The sequence below is a fragment of the Mytilus galloprovincialis genome, chromosome 3 (assembly GCF_965363235.1).
Source record: "Mytilus galloprovincialis chromosome 3, xbMytGall1.hap1.1, whole genome shotgun sequence".
Taxonomy (NCBI): Eukaryota; Metazoa; Mollusca; class Bivalvia; order Mytilida; family Mytilidae; genus Mytilus; species Mytilus galloprovincialis.
Genome location: NC_134840.1, coordinates 26,692,929 through 26,707,039, shown reverse-complemented (window position 1 = coordinate 26,707,039; position 14,111 = coordinate 26,692,929). Strand labels below are relative to the sequence as shown.

The 14,111-nt window shown below is 30.6% G+C and overlaps 1 protein-coding gene across 3 annotated transcripts in view; it reads left to right on the top strand.

Annotated features, from left to right (window-relative positions):
• LOC143067568 (sodium/hydrogen exchanger 2-like) overlaps positions 1-9,517 on the top strand; it is a 74,688-nt gene extending 65,171 nt beyond the window's left edge. Inside the window, exons 22-25 of one of the 3 annotated variants that reach the window (XM_076240910.1) lie at positions 1,560-1,645; positions 2,220-2,308; positions 3,017-3,052; positions 4,994-9,517. In XM_076240910.1, the coding sequence (XP_076097025.1) occupies positions 1,560-1,645; positions 2,220-2,308; positions 3,017-3,052; positions 4,994-5,593 (811 nt within the window). In that variant the 3' untranslated portion in view covers positions 5,594-9,517. Of the gene's footprint in view, positions 1-1,559; positions 1,646-2,219; positions 2,309-3,016; positions 3,053-3,397; positions 4,973-4,993 lie in introns of those variants that run through there. The other 2 variants (XM_076240911.1, XM_076240912.1) reach the window with 2 other exon arrangements.
• Positions 9,518-14,111: the final 4,594 nt, after the last annotated feature.

Below are 14,111 nucleotides of genomic sequence, written 5' to 3'. Positions count from 1 at the left end.
TGATGTTTGTATGCATTGGTTCAAGAATTGGAATAGCGTTTTTTTTCACCTGTCACTCGTTTATTATGACTTTAAAGGAAAATAATTTAATTTTTGATGTAGCGCGTCTTCTGATTGGCTGACGTTATTTTGTTATCAGACCATAGACATAGTTTAGTCATGTGACCGTGACGTCATCAACGTTGTTTCAAGGTTTTCTACGGTTTAAAATGGAATTTAGAATTAAATTATAAGAAATGACTGTAATATTTTTTCTGTCTATTCGAAATAACATAAAAAATGTGGTGCACACTGTTAAATAACCCGCTATGCGCGTTATTCAGTGTGCACCACATTTTTTATGTTATTTCTTCATAGACAGAAAAAATATTACAGTCATTCCTTAAATAATTCCTTTAACAATTCTGAAAAAATCTACAAAGAACCATTGCCATCAAATAATACATCATGATACATAAATGATATTTATTTTTGTTGTCCCCCATGTAATGCATTGTTGCAAATGGAAATACCTGGTGTCCCTCTGTCTGGTCTTGTTAGGTCTCCCACCAGTACAATTCTTGACAGATTTTTATTTTAATTAAACTATAGGTTAATATCAGCAATATAAGTTTTAGAATGATGGAGGATCGATTTTTTTAAAAAGAGTTATGTCCCTTAGAAATATCAAATAAGTGCAAACTGGGGGACATTGGAACTCTATTCTTTTATTTGTGTTTAATTAAGTTGAGTCTGCATAATTTGATTGTGTATATTCTGTCATAATTTTCAAATATAAGAACAAACTAAACATATAAACTAGTATTGAACCACTTCGTACAACATAATCGTTAGGGTGAAAATCTTAATGTCAGTCCAATAAAAAGAGTGTTTGTCAAAGAAGTTTACCAAAACACTAAAGACGGGTTTTGGATTATTCTCAAATTTCAAAGTCTACTTGTTAATCCAAAAGTTAAATGTAAATGTATTTGTAACTTTTGACATCAGGCTTAAGATAGATAGTTCTGCCATGTTACTGATTTATAATTTCCCCCACCAGGCGTAAGATAGATAGTTTTGCTATGTTACTGATTTATAATTTTTCTCATCAGGCTTAAGATAGATAGTTCTGCCATGTTACTGATTTATAATTTCCCCCACCAGGCGTAAGATAGATAGTTTTGCTATGTTACTGATTTATAATTTTTCTCATCAGACGTAAGATAGATAGTTCTGCCATGTTACTGATTTATAATTTTTCCCATCAGGCGTAAGATAGATAATTCTGCCATGTTACTGATTTATAATTTTTCCCATCAGGCGTAAGATAGATAGTTCTGCCATGTTACTGATTTATAATTTTTCCCATCAGGCGTAAGATAGATAATTCTGCCATGTTACTGATTTATAATTTTCCCCATCAGGCGTAAGATAGATAATTCTGCCATGTTACTGATTTATAATTTTTCTCATCAGACGTAAGATAGATAGTTCTGCCATGTTTCTGATTTATAATTTTTCCCATCAGGCGTAAGATAGATAGTTCTGCCATGTTACTGATTTATAATTTTCCCCATCAGGCGTAAGATAGATAGTTCTGCCATGTTACTGAAGTTAGCCAGTGGAACAGATGCCGAGGAGCCTCAAGAGGAAGAGGAGGAAACAGGTAAATATGTCAATCAAATAATAACTTACAGTACAATGCCAAGGTTATCAATGATTCACTGACAGTGTAGAATGACAAAGATATCAATTATGATTCACTGACAGTTATTATAGAATGCCAACGATAGCATTTTAATATTCACTGACAGTTATAGAAGAAAGCTTATAGCTAACATATCAATAATTCATTGACAATTATTGTAGAATGCCAAACATATCACTTATAATTCACTGAAATTTTTTTTAGCAGGCCACACATTTCAATTATTCAATGAAGGTTATTTGTGTTGGCCACATATTTTAGTAATTCACTGGCAGTTATTTTGTAGGCCACATATATGAATTAGTTCACTGACAGTTATTTTTGTTGGCCACGTATATATCAGTTATTCACTGATAGTTATTTATGTTGGCCACCTATAATAATTATTTACTGTCAGTTATTTTAGCAGGCCTTATTTATCAGTTATCAGACCTTATATTAAAAAAGGCCACATATATCAATATTCTTTCAGGTGTAACATTTGTTATACTTTAGGTGTCCTATTTCAATTGGTTACGCTATTTAATTTTAGGTGTAATACTTAGAATGAAATCCAATGATTCACCAACTCCATCAGATTTAAGAAAGCTACTGGAATCACATGCTACTCATAGTAGAATGGTAAATATTATATATCATAATTGAATCATTTTTAATGAATATAGCTTCATGAACAAAGAAAATCATTTATTACTGAAAAACAGAATTTTCATTGGTTGATAAGTGTTTAATGCAGGTTTCAGCAACTTTGTGCTATTTCATGGGGTCAGTTTAAATGATGAAGAAAGCCAGTGTCAGGAGAGAGTCATCAACCTTTAATAGGAAAACTGACAGTCCTATTCAATTAAGATTAGAGACAAGTTCACCTGCCATGTGCAGGATATGAACTCACAACAATAATCTCAGTGTTGACTAGCTTATGATACTGTAGTTACTTAGACCAATGCCACTGAGGCCAAACATGATTTTATATTGTACAGTTGAATAAACTTCTGTTGCATTTTATATAATGTATTTTTTTAACTTTAAAGTCCAAGCTGAGTTTCAGATTCCGAACTTTGGAAAGGCATTATGCTATTTCAGTGCACTATTAGAAGTATTAGCTTTGTAGAAAAAGGTGAATTTATGATATGCTATCCCTCTGAAATGTCACATTTATAAGGTGTATTTAAAAAACCAGTATACCAATATAGGAAAGATCACTGAAAAAGTTTAAAAAAACAATTATATTATGAAAATTTGGGGCTCCATTTAGTAAATAATTTTATATACTGAATGAAAAGTAAAACTTTAATGATATATCTGATTTATGAACTTCTTAATTTCAAGCCAAAAATTGAAGTAGGCCAGAGATTTTGTTCAGCGGTAAGATCGTTCTCCCCTTTATTGCTATATTTGCATGATTGTATGTGTTTAAGTCTATTTAAAATCTTACTTTTTGCAGATGAATAATGAATATCTATCTCATGAAGAATGTAGCTCCTTTTATTGTTAATCTAGTGGCTATTTCTTTATTTCGTGCTACAATATACTTCCATAATTATTTTTTCTACAAAATATAACATTTTCTTCTTAAATTTTGCTACAATCTTAGAAACAAATATTTTATGTTACTGAAAAAAAAAAAATAGACAACTGTCCCATTCCTATATGAAATAAAAAGTTATTTCAAATTATACACGTTTAGTTATATTATTTTTTTTATTTCAGAAAAAGGAAAAACTATTTTCCAACCACATTTTGTAAATATGATTGAATATTTCAATCAAGCCTTAAATGGTTTGATGAGATGCTTTTAATCTTAATAAGCCAAATTAATGATTGATTAAAAAAATGCTTACATTTTATCAAAGTTTTTATCTTGCAATTACAGAAAAGCTCTTGCTTATATCATTTTAAATATCACAAATGTGACTAGCTACAGGTACTCTCCTCTATGAAGTTAATTAGCTCAACTTACAACAGGTCTCTTGTTTTTGCCTTGTACATCATGTGTCTTCTTTCAAAGGAGATAATACTAAATATCAGCGTATTGCAATATCATGGTAATTGAGCTTATTCTTTTGAAATGATGACTATTTCAAATATACTTTTATCTTGCTTTTTGTGTTGTTACATAATATTCAAACAAAGATAATGCTCTTCATGCTTCATAGTCTAAGACCCCGTTCACACTAGCATTTTTGTTAATCGATCTAATTTGAATCGATCTAAATAAAACCAGTTAGCGTTCACATTATCCTTAATCATAGCGATCTCTATCGGTCTAATCTGAACCACTGCATTCACATTACAATTAAAAACGCAATCGATCTGACCTTTTCACCCGTAAAACTGTAAACATTGTGATAGAACTGATTTATCAAATTCATGTGTAATACACAGATACACATACTTGAAAGAAAGTAAAAGTTATTGTTTATCTTGAATCACAAGTTAAAATGTTGATACCGGTGTTATTGCAGTATTCTTTAAATTTGAAAAAAATAACTGTAGCAACAAATTTACAACACGATGAAATACTGCGGTTCCTGAAAAGAGAAAAAAATCAATATCTAAGAAAAAAGACACAGATTTCGCAAATCAATGCTATGGCTATTGACCTTGGCCAACTGTATGCCCTAAATAATCAACAGTTGCCTGACAAAATTCACTTTTACCAAGATTAACAGTCAAATTTGATTGTGACAATCTATCAAAAGTATCATACAAATGTGTTAAATGCTGTTCCCAGCTAACATGTTTTCAGTTATTTTTAAGGCCTGTTAACAGAGAAATATGGGTTAAACAACGAACCTCTGGGATAATTTTGCCGCTATACATGCACATAAGTTATTTTCGATTCAATCGTACTAGTTTAAACCGATCTCTGCGTTCACATTTAACGTAAAATCGGTTTACTTGAGATCGATTCAAACTAAACTACCTCTTTTGGTGTTTTAGTTTAGACCGATTGAAGATCGATTCACAGCGTTCACATTGGCCCTTAAATCGATCTAAAGTGAACCGGTCTAGTTTAAATCGATAAAAATGTCCTAGTGTGAACGGGGTCTAACAATTCACTCAATAATAGAGAAATTTGTGGTATGCTTTAATTTATCTTTATGAGAAATGTGATCAGTTGTACTGTGGAATGATAAACTTCTGTAATTTGTGCTAGTAATATATATAATCAATAATTTCATAAATTTTACATGATTGTTTTTTGTCCAATAATTCCATGATGCCCATCAATAAATTTATGAAATCTTAATGTTAAATTTTGCTTTATTGCTGTCTAAATGATTTGTCCTGATATATTTTCAGATACCCCAAGGCATGTTTGACAGAAATATGGCTAAACATACCAAGTTCTCTATGATGCAGCATTTACAAAATAAAAGATGTAGTAACATGAGACTACAGAGAATGAAATCTATCAGAACCATGCCAGAGAGGGCATTATCGTGGTCGGAGGAAGACTCAGACATTTGTTTTAGGAGAGGAAATCATACCAGGTTAGGTAAGCCAAAGGCCAGGTCAGCCACTGTAGACATATCACCCACAGATGATAGACACAACATTACTTCCCAAATATCTAATGTAATGGATACAGTGTTTGAAGAGGATGAGATAGAAAACAGACCATTATTACAGAAAGGTTCCAGTCTTCCAGTATATGCTGAAGGAACCAGTAGTACAAAGGGTATAACTGTCATATCACCTGATGAATTCGGAGACCCACTTTGTGTACCAAATAAGAGTAATGAGCCAGAAAATGTACCTTCTGTAACTAATGATTCAGATGAACCAACACCAGGTACAGGTATGCCATCTGGAAGAAAAAACAGCAGCCATGTTTTAATCAGACAAGGTGCTATGGAGGATATTCCAATGAAAAAGATCAGTAGATCAACATCGCAGTAATGTTTCTTTTGTTGACATATAAATTTATAAGAAATATTGAAAGAGATAAAGTCATATTTTTATATAGGAATATTTATTTATGTACTTATTGCTGCCTTGTTTTCTATGTAACTGCCGTTGGCTGATAACCACTAATCATGATATTCATGATTGTAACAGTGATTGAAGTCATACATGTGTTATGTCTTTCATAGTTGTTAGTTTTTATACTTATTTTTGCTCATAAAAATATAGAAACTTTTTAAGTTTGAATTTGAAAATTTAAAATAAATAAATAAGTTATAATGGCTGCAGCATGGACCATCTTGCAGAAAGAAATTTTATGTCTGTGTAACTGTTATATTCTTTTAGAAGAATGCTTTTGTTTGAATGACTTTATCTTAACAATTGCGACTTGCTACCTCTACATGCTTATGTTTTAATACTTGTTAAACCACAAAGAAGAACAGTAAGTGGTGTATATTTTGATGAAACTTTCCTATTTTGTAAAGAGTTTTCCAACATAAAACTTTGTATTGATTTAGGATTGTACAGCTGGTGGGGCTACTCTTGTTGATTCTGTGCAATAATTTATGAACCTTTTTGTTTTGTTTTCATCTAGGAAGCATCTTGTTAACAAATGAATCAGATAATTTTAATGATTTTTTTGATTTTTTTTTAATGTTTGTTACCTAAAATAATCTATTTCAGCATTAATAGTTCTAATTTAAATCAAAATCTTTTTATATCAGCAATTTTTTTTTTAAATAGCAATTTTGCTTTCTGTTTTAAAATGAAATGTTTTATTATTTAGTAGTAGAATGAGTTTGTTAGGTTTTTTTACAGTTTTATTCAGTATTCGTAGTTAGATTTTTTAGTAAATGTTTTTAGCTTTTTTATTAAACTTTTTTTGGTATTACCTAAAAATTGTATTGATATAGATATTAATATTGAAACAGGAATGAAAATTCCATTCTTAAACTCTGATACCCAATTCATTAAGATTTATTGGTGGAAAATAGCTAATATTGTGATGTGAATTCAAATGTGTTTTTTTTTATAGTACAATGTATACAGTAGGGGTATGCTATTTTTAATGAAAACATGTATACAATTTTAATATATTTTTGGATTTTATTACAGAGTGTTTTCATTCTTTAATTTGGCATGTTAAAACATTATATAAATGATGTTAAAGTATTTATGTATTCAGACATTGTTGTCTCCGGTGAGAAATACTGCAGCATTGTTTTTATGATGAGACCAAACCTTAAGCAATCTACATCTCTTTCATTTTCAATACAAAAACTGTTTACCAAAAATATAGAAATCCTTTCCTATAATACGGGTAGTAGTATAGTTCAAATGTATCTCCTTAAAGCAATACTTAATACAGGGTCTATCAGAAGTATGTTAATTTGAAATTAGTACCAATCTGCATAGGCCAAAAAGGTCTATTAACTTATGGATAATACATATATAACATGATATTTCTAACTGGATTTTATATGTAAAATCTTGTAATTGATTTGAGGTAATACTGTCGAAAGGTGGACTTGCTGGTAGGTTGGCCTACCAAACTTTGTTTGTGCAAATATTTCAGTCAATTCCTTTTCAAATTTTTGTGTGTTGTTTCTCATGTCAAAAGAGGTCAAGGTTGATCTTGGTATTTTTTACATTCTTCATTTATGAGGAATGGTTCACATAATATGTAATGTGCTTTAATTTATTGAACCATTGACTAATTATTTCAAAATGGTTTGTTGTTTCTGATGACAAAATGGAGGTTAAGTTAAATCTTGATAATTTCATCTAATTTAAGGAGTTAGTGCCCTTTTATTTCTTATACAATGACACAAATAAATGTTAAACAACTGGACTAGCTGTCTTCTTAACTGCCACTCTAAAAGAGGCGGGGGAACCTAGTATTAAAAGAAATCTAATCAACATAATAGAAAAAGAAACCTGAGCATATTAATATTTAAAATACAGAATGATCTGTGTAGCCTTATTATGGAAACAAATTCCTCAAGCTTTATAGTGTGGTAATGTCAAAACTACACACTTCAACTATGATAAGGGTGAAAAGAATAGTGAAAGGTATTTTACTAGCTTTATTTAACAGAGAGAGATGTTACGCAAAACTAACAGTAAGAAATTGTGTTCTTATAATTATATTTTTCATTTTTTAGCTTTTAACATTGTGTTTTTGTCACCTGTTTTTTGTATCATTTATTTTATATACAAATCATTTGTTATTGTTGACAGCAATCATTTAATTGGATGACCAAAAACATTTTTAATAATTTTATCAATTTTGTCACACGATGTTATTTTATACTTCCGTTGGCTTTGAATGGATGATTGTAGTCTTTTTAAATAATTAAAGCTTAGTCATTTGTGGTCATATCACTTTGTTGGATGAAAATAAAGAATAAAAACAACATGAAAAAAGAAGAAAAGTAATAATTCAATTGAAACACATGTTATTCTTTACAAAGTCAAATTAAACTTTATCTGGAGATCCTTAGGCAATACAAGGATGGCTGGTTGGGGCTTATTGTTATTATTGGAGGAAGTTTTTCAGTTTACATTCTCTATACTGTTATCATTATTACTCACTGATTTCAGATGTATTATATAATTCAAATGAAGTAACTGATAATCACAATTGTGATCTTGCAAACAGTTTGTTTATTCTCAAAATTTCTATGACAATAAACATTAAAAAAACTTTTCATAGAAACCTGTACCATATTTGAGTTTTAAAGTTTGTTCTAGGAGATCTTAAAATTGGTATGACATAGCTATAATTTATTGATATCATTGCTACTTTTTGCGGAAAAAAAGTGGCGAAATAGAGAAATTCTTGACTTCAAATTAAGTATTTTATGATCACTATTATGATCTTCCAAAAAGTTTATTTTGTTCACAGAAACTGATGGGTCACAATTTATGTTAATTATTCAAATTTAGTATACATTTAAGTGTGCCTGGTAAACTGTACCAGGTGCATATGCAGATAAAACAAATTGTCAAATCAGCTGTTGAAATTCACAATCTGAAGTACAATAACATATCATATACATGTACTAGTAAACTTCAATGTTTTTTTTTAAATGAAATATGACTGTCTTACAATTACACTGAAAGGCCTTTGATATTGATATCAACACAGAGGCATACGTGTGACAAGCTGTATATTTAGTCTTTCCATATTGTTAACCTTGTTTTAATTGTTAAGTTTTCTTATTAGATGTGATAGTGTATAATAATTTATATGATAGAAGATAAGTTTAAGGAATGCTATTGTGTAAGTGACTGAATTTTACTGTAAGGTTTTTAGTTTTGATTTCTTATTTGCAATTACCCAATCATGAACCAAATTAAATTGTTCAATGTAAATTTAAACATTCCATTTTTATTTTCATTTAAGGAACACAAACATATCTTTGCGAACATTTTTAATGACTTTACAATGTTTTTTTATATATTTTTTTGTTATAACACTTAAAAGAATTAAAAGTACATACTGAATAATTTTTAATGGGGAACTATAGACTATGAAAAGAAAGGAAAATAACTGAATTTATTTGATATTATAGATAATTAAGTTTATAAAAAAGCATGTATTAGCAAGATAAAGAATATTAAGAAAGTTCATATAATTTTGGCATTGGTTTTTCCTTATAAACAAATAGGTCTTAGCCCAAGGTTACTTCTTATTGAAATTAATACATATAATGATATTGTAAACAATATAATGATCATTGTACTTAAAGTAAAAGAAGTCTTTCATGTTTGCTATTGAATCATTTATATTTAATTCATTTTCATTTCTGCATAATTTATATAGAAATCTATTATCAATAGGTTAATTAGTTATGATTAGTTACACATATATATATATATATAGTTTATTTTGATAGAATAAAAGAATGATTAGATAGTTTGTTTCTTTATTTATTACTGTGTGTTGACAACATTGTTTGACAAAGAGAAAACGATACCCAATGGACATTCAAAAATGTAAAAAAAAACAAAAAAAAAACGAAGGACAATAAGTGAACAAAGCACAACATAGACGTTTTACGAATGATCAACGTGATCACACTTAAAACCTGGAGTAATCTCATGTACTCTAGTAAGGTGAGCTGATTCTGCTCCACATGAAACCGCTGTCTTGTTAATCAAATTTTGAAAGATCTCTATAATAGCTATAAAAGGTAAGAAGGCTTACATTTATAGAAAAGGATTAATCTTTTAAAAAGAAATTCTGTCCAGTTATTGTCAAGAGATCATCTTCTGTCTGCATTTGTATTTGTTATAACACAAATTGCCTCAATTAAAGATCTTTTAAATATCTGCCTGATGTTGTTTATAGCTCGGGAGAAACCTTTATCAATGTCTTTTGCTTAGGATGACAACTCTTTTCTAGTTCTTACAATTCAATACCAAATTAGAAACTGGACTAGACATTTAGGTGATGGATATGAGGTGTTGCGGGAGTTCAAGACTTCCCTACAGGCTTCAAAATCATGGTCATGGTGAGTGTTAGAATAGGAGAGAGGTAACATCGAGCTTGACATCTATCGTCTCAGGTGGGAGAGGGATAAATGATTACATTTTCTTTTAAAGTAAGTGTGTTTTGTCTTGTTTATATGTCGGTAAATTTTCTACATGTGGTCTGAAATGAAAGTCCATAAATTCTGATATTTTTTCTGTAGGGTGGTCGTTGCCAGAAACAATTGGTCTATATAGATTTTTAACTTTGTGTATTTTGGGCAGAAAATAGAAACGCCCGATAATGTGTCTTCATTAATATGAGCCTTTTCATATGTGATTTTCAAGTTTGTGATGCCCTCTTTGTTGAATTGAAGGATGGAGTCCGAGTCTTAGTTTCGTATAACATCTCTGATCAGATAGTTGATATACTGCTTCTTGAATGTTATCTCATTTGTCCATAACAGCGCCAGTATTATCTGCTTGTTTAATTATGGTGTCCCTTCTTTTCAGCAACCACACCGCAACATTTTCCTCAGACGATAAATTGTTAAATGTTTGGGAATAAATATCATAAATACCAGGACTAAATTTAGTATATACGCCAGACGCGCGTTTCGTCTACAATATACTCATCAGTGACGCTCAATTCCGAAAAAGTTAAAAGGCCAAATAAATTACGAAGTGGAAGAGCATTGAGAACCAAAATTCCTAAAAGTTTGCAAAATACAGCTAAGGTTATCTATGCCTGAGGTAGAAAAGTCTTACTAAGTAGTATTTAAAAAAAAATTAAAAATTTGTAAACAGTAAATTTATAATTATAACCATATCAATGACAATACATGTCAGCACAAAAAGTGCTGACTACTGGGCTTGTGATACCCTCGGGGAAATAAATCTCCACCAGCAGAGGCATCGACCCAGTGGTTGTAAATAAACTCATCATAGATACAAGGACTAAATTTAGTATGTACGCCAGGCGCCCGTTTCGTCTACAAAAGACGCATCAGTTCCAAGGTAGCACATTTGCTAGGTTTATGAATCCATGAACTTTTTTTTCTGAATCTTGGAATATCGTAATCTTCATGTTTTTCATCTAGGTCGAGATCACTCATCTGTGTATATTTTTGTTGTGTCGTAAGAAAAGTGTTCCTTGATTCTGAGAGATCTTGCTTATTTGTCTAGGTCATCTTTTAAAAGTAAAGCATCCATTTTGCCCGGCGCGGGACAAAAATTATGATAGTCTCGGTCTCAAACAACGCAACGTAAGACATATTGATAACAGCGTTTGCCAAGTTCTGACATTTTTAAATATATATATAAGCTTGTATCATATTTTCCCTCCGGTTTATATGATCCGTTCATCCTATATTGACTTTTAAAATTCAGAGTCTATTTAAAAATGAGAGTACTTTTTTTCTAAAATTGAGGGTACTCTTTATATGGCCTTCCAAATACCATTTCGATCCCTAACATCACTGAAGAGACATTTATTGTCGAAATCCGGATCTGGTGTACTAAAAAAATATTGACACCGCATGTTTGTGGCATAACATCGTGGCCACAAGTTAGAAAGCTTTTTCTGTTTAGTATTAAATTTATATTAAGATCCATTTTGTTACATCTTTTGATCAATTTCATTTGGCAATCGCCAATGGCAGTCAGAAGGGTTAAAGAACATCAGTTGTTCGACCTGTTAGTCAAATGCGTTTTGTTTAAATATACCTTTTCACTTTTTTGGTCTTTTGGAAATTGTTGTTTATGCTGTTGTTAGACCCTTCTACAACGAAGTTTGTTTTACATGCACACGTATACAAATTGCGGTTTTTATCCAACCCAATCATAGGTTTGAACTTAGTTTTCAATTTAGACTCGTATATAATATATAACGATTTTGTCCATTTTAACACATACCAAAAAGAAAGAAGATAGTTAATCATATCAAGACATAACTGATCTGCGTGTTTTAATCCATATAACTGTACTTTAAAATCCGGGTTGTTTATATCGATATGTTAGTCACTATAGCTAGCTGAGGATCATTGAATATCATTATAACATTAATTTGTGAGTTGGCAAAACACCAGTTACTCGAAACTTCCTTATTTCTTTCCACTTAAATGACGATTTCAAAAATACGATACTTCCTCATTTTATTACGGAATCCTTGGAAAACGTCGTATTTCGTCGAAAAATCCGTTTCTCAACATTTCCAAAACGTACTTTGCTCCATCGTATGACGTTGGCATATCTCATTTTATACGTTGCGCTCTTGTAGTGCTACATTATTCGGATGATTGTGCTACATACACAAAAACTGCTACAAGAGCGTTATTAGTAAGAACGAATGAAATCGATACGACATCCGTTTTACGTTGACCAATATGACGTGTTGTCGTTTCAAACCACTAACGACATGTTTTGCTATCTTTCATATTTGTATACCTGTTAAATCTACTGGTCTGCAATTTTACTAATTGTGTTTTTTGTATTTTGATTTATATGTCATATAACAATGTTGTAACAAAGACGAACGTAACAAAATTTTAAACACATGGTAATGGTTGCATATAATATTTTCCAATGTTTTTAAAATTGTAGTCGGAAGGGGAAAATTAGAATATTTGTAAATCCCTTAGACAACGACAAAATGTGTGTAGCAAAATTACAAATCATTCCTTTGACGTTGATATTCGATTAATTACATGGGTTGCTGATATTAAAATATAAAAAAAAATTCGTTGCTATTTTGATGACTGATTAGGGGAGAGCTTTTTGATTTAGATGCTTTCTGGGGGTCAGTTGGTTGTAGATGGATTATTTATATGTTTAAATCCGAATTTGTTAAGTATATCCATATTGATTAATTGCCAAATGGTAGATTTTTGTTTGCTGAAATTCCCAAAATAATTTATCAAATCAAAACTTTGGCAGCTTGCTGAAAACCTTTACAAATTGACCTTTGGAAGCGTTCATTACTGATGAAGCAAAGAATCAGTGTATATGCCAATTATAACATTAAGACAAACATTTGTGGACACCTTCAGGTAATTACAAATCTAAATTATGGACATTTTACAAGTTAAACAAAATGCAAAATAATCAAAAGTTATAGGAGACCAGTTGTAGCAATTATTAACATGTTTTCAATTAAATATGACGGTGCAATTATTAATGTTAGTACTAAGACCTCCATTGTTTTTTTCAATCTCTTTGATTTTTATGCATACGGTTACCAGTATTCATCCTAAACTGTTTCGGATAGGCCCTTGCATAACGTACAGTACTACTGTATATTGTCCTCACTAACAGGAAATCTTTGACATTTGACGTGAAAACCATTGGTCACAAAACAATAAGATGAAGCCTCTGCAGGGTTTATCACAAACATTTTACGTATTTTTTTCTATTTCTGAGACCTTTCCTGGCATGCGGCTACTACAAAATAGAACAAGTAAAGATTTCTTAAGTTACAAAATAGTGACATGAATTATAGTCACGTGTATGAAAAAGGAACAGTAGTATGCCGCTGTTCATAAGTCATAAATCGATTGAGAGAAAACAAATCAGGGTTACAAACTAAAAATGTGGGAAACACATCAAATATAAGAAGAAAACAACGACACAACAGAACACTGAAATGCAACAAAAAACAAACGACAAAGCAACACACACAGAAACGAACTATTATATGAAAATTGTCATTTTCATGACTTGGTACTGGACATTTAAGGAATAAACAAGTATAATTTGATCAAAAAAATTTCTGTTGTTTTAATATTGCCTGGTAAAGGCCGGAAAACGGTTCTCATATAACCTTCACGGTATTTCTGATTCTCTGGTTTTACAAAATTTTTTTTGCTAATTCAATGTTTAGCTAGGTATAACCCTGGTTTTATCCATCCTTTTTTACAGAGGAAAATGCATTTACCAAGTCAAGAATATGACAATCGTTATCCATTTATTTTCCGTTTAAAATGATCCTCGGAGTTCAGTATTTTTGTTCTTTTACTTTTTCCGTCATAAAAGATTAAAA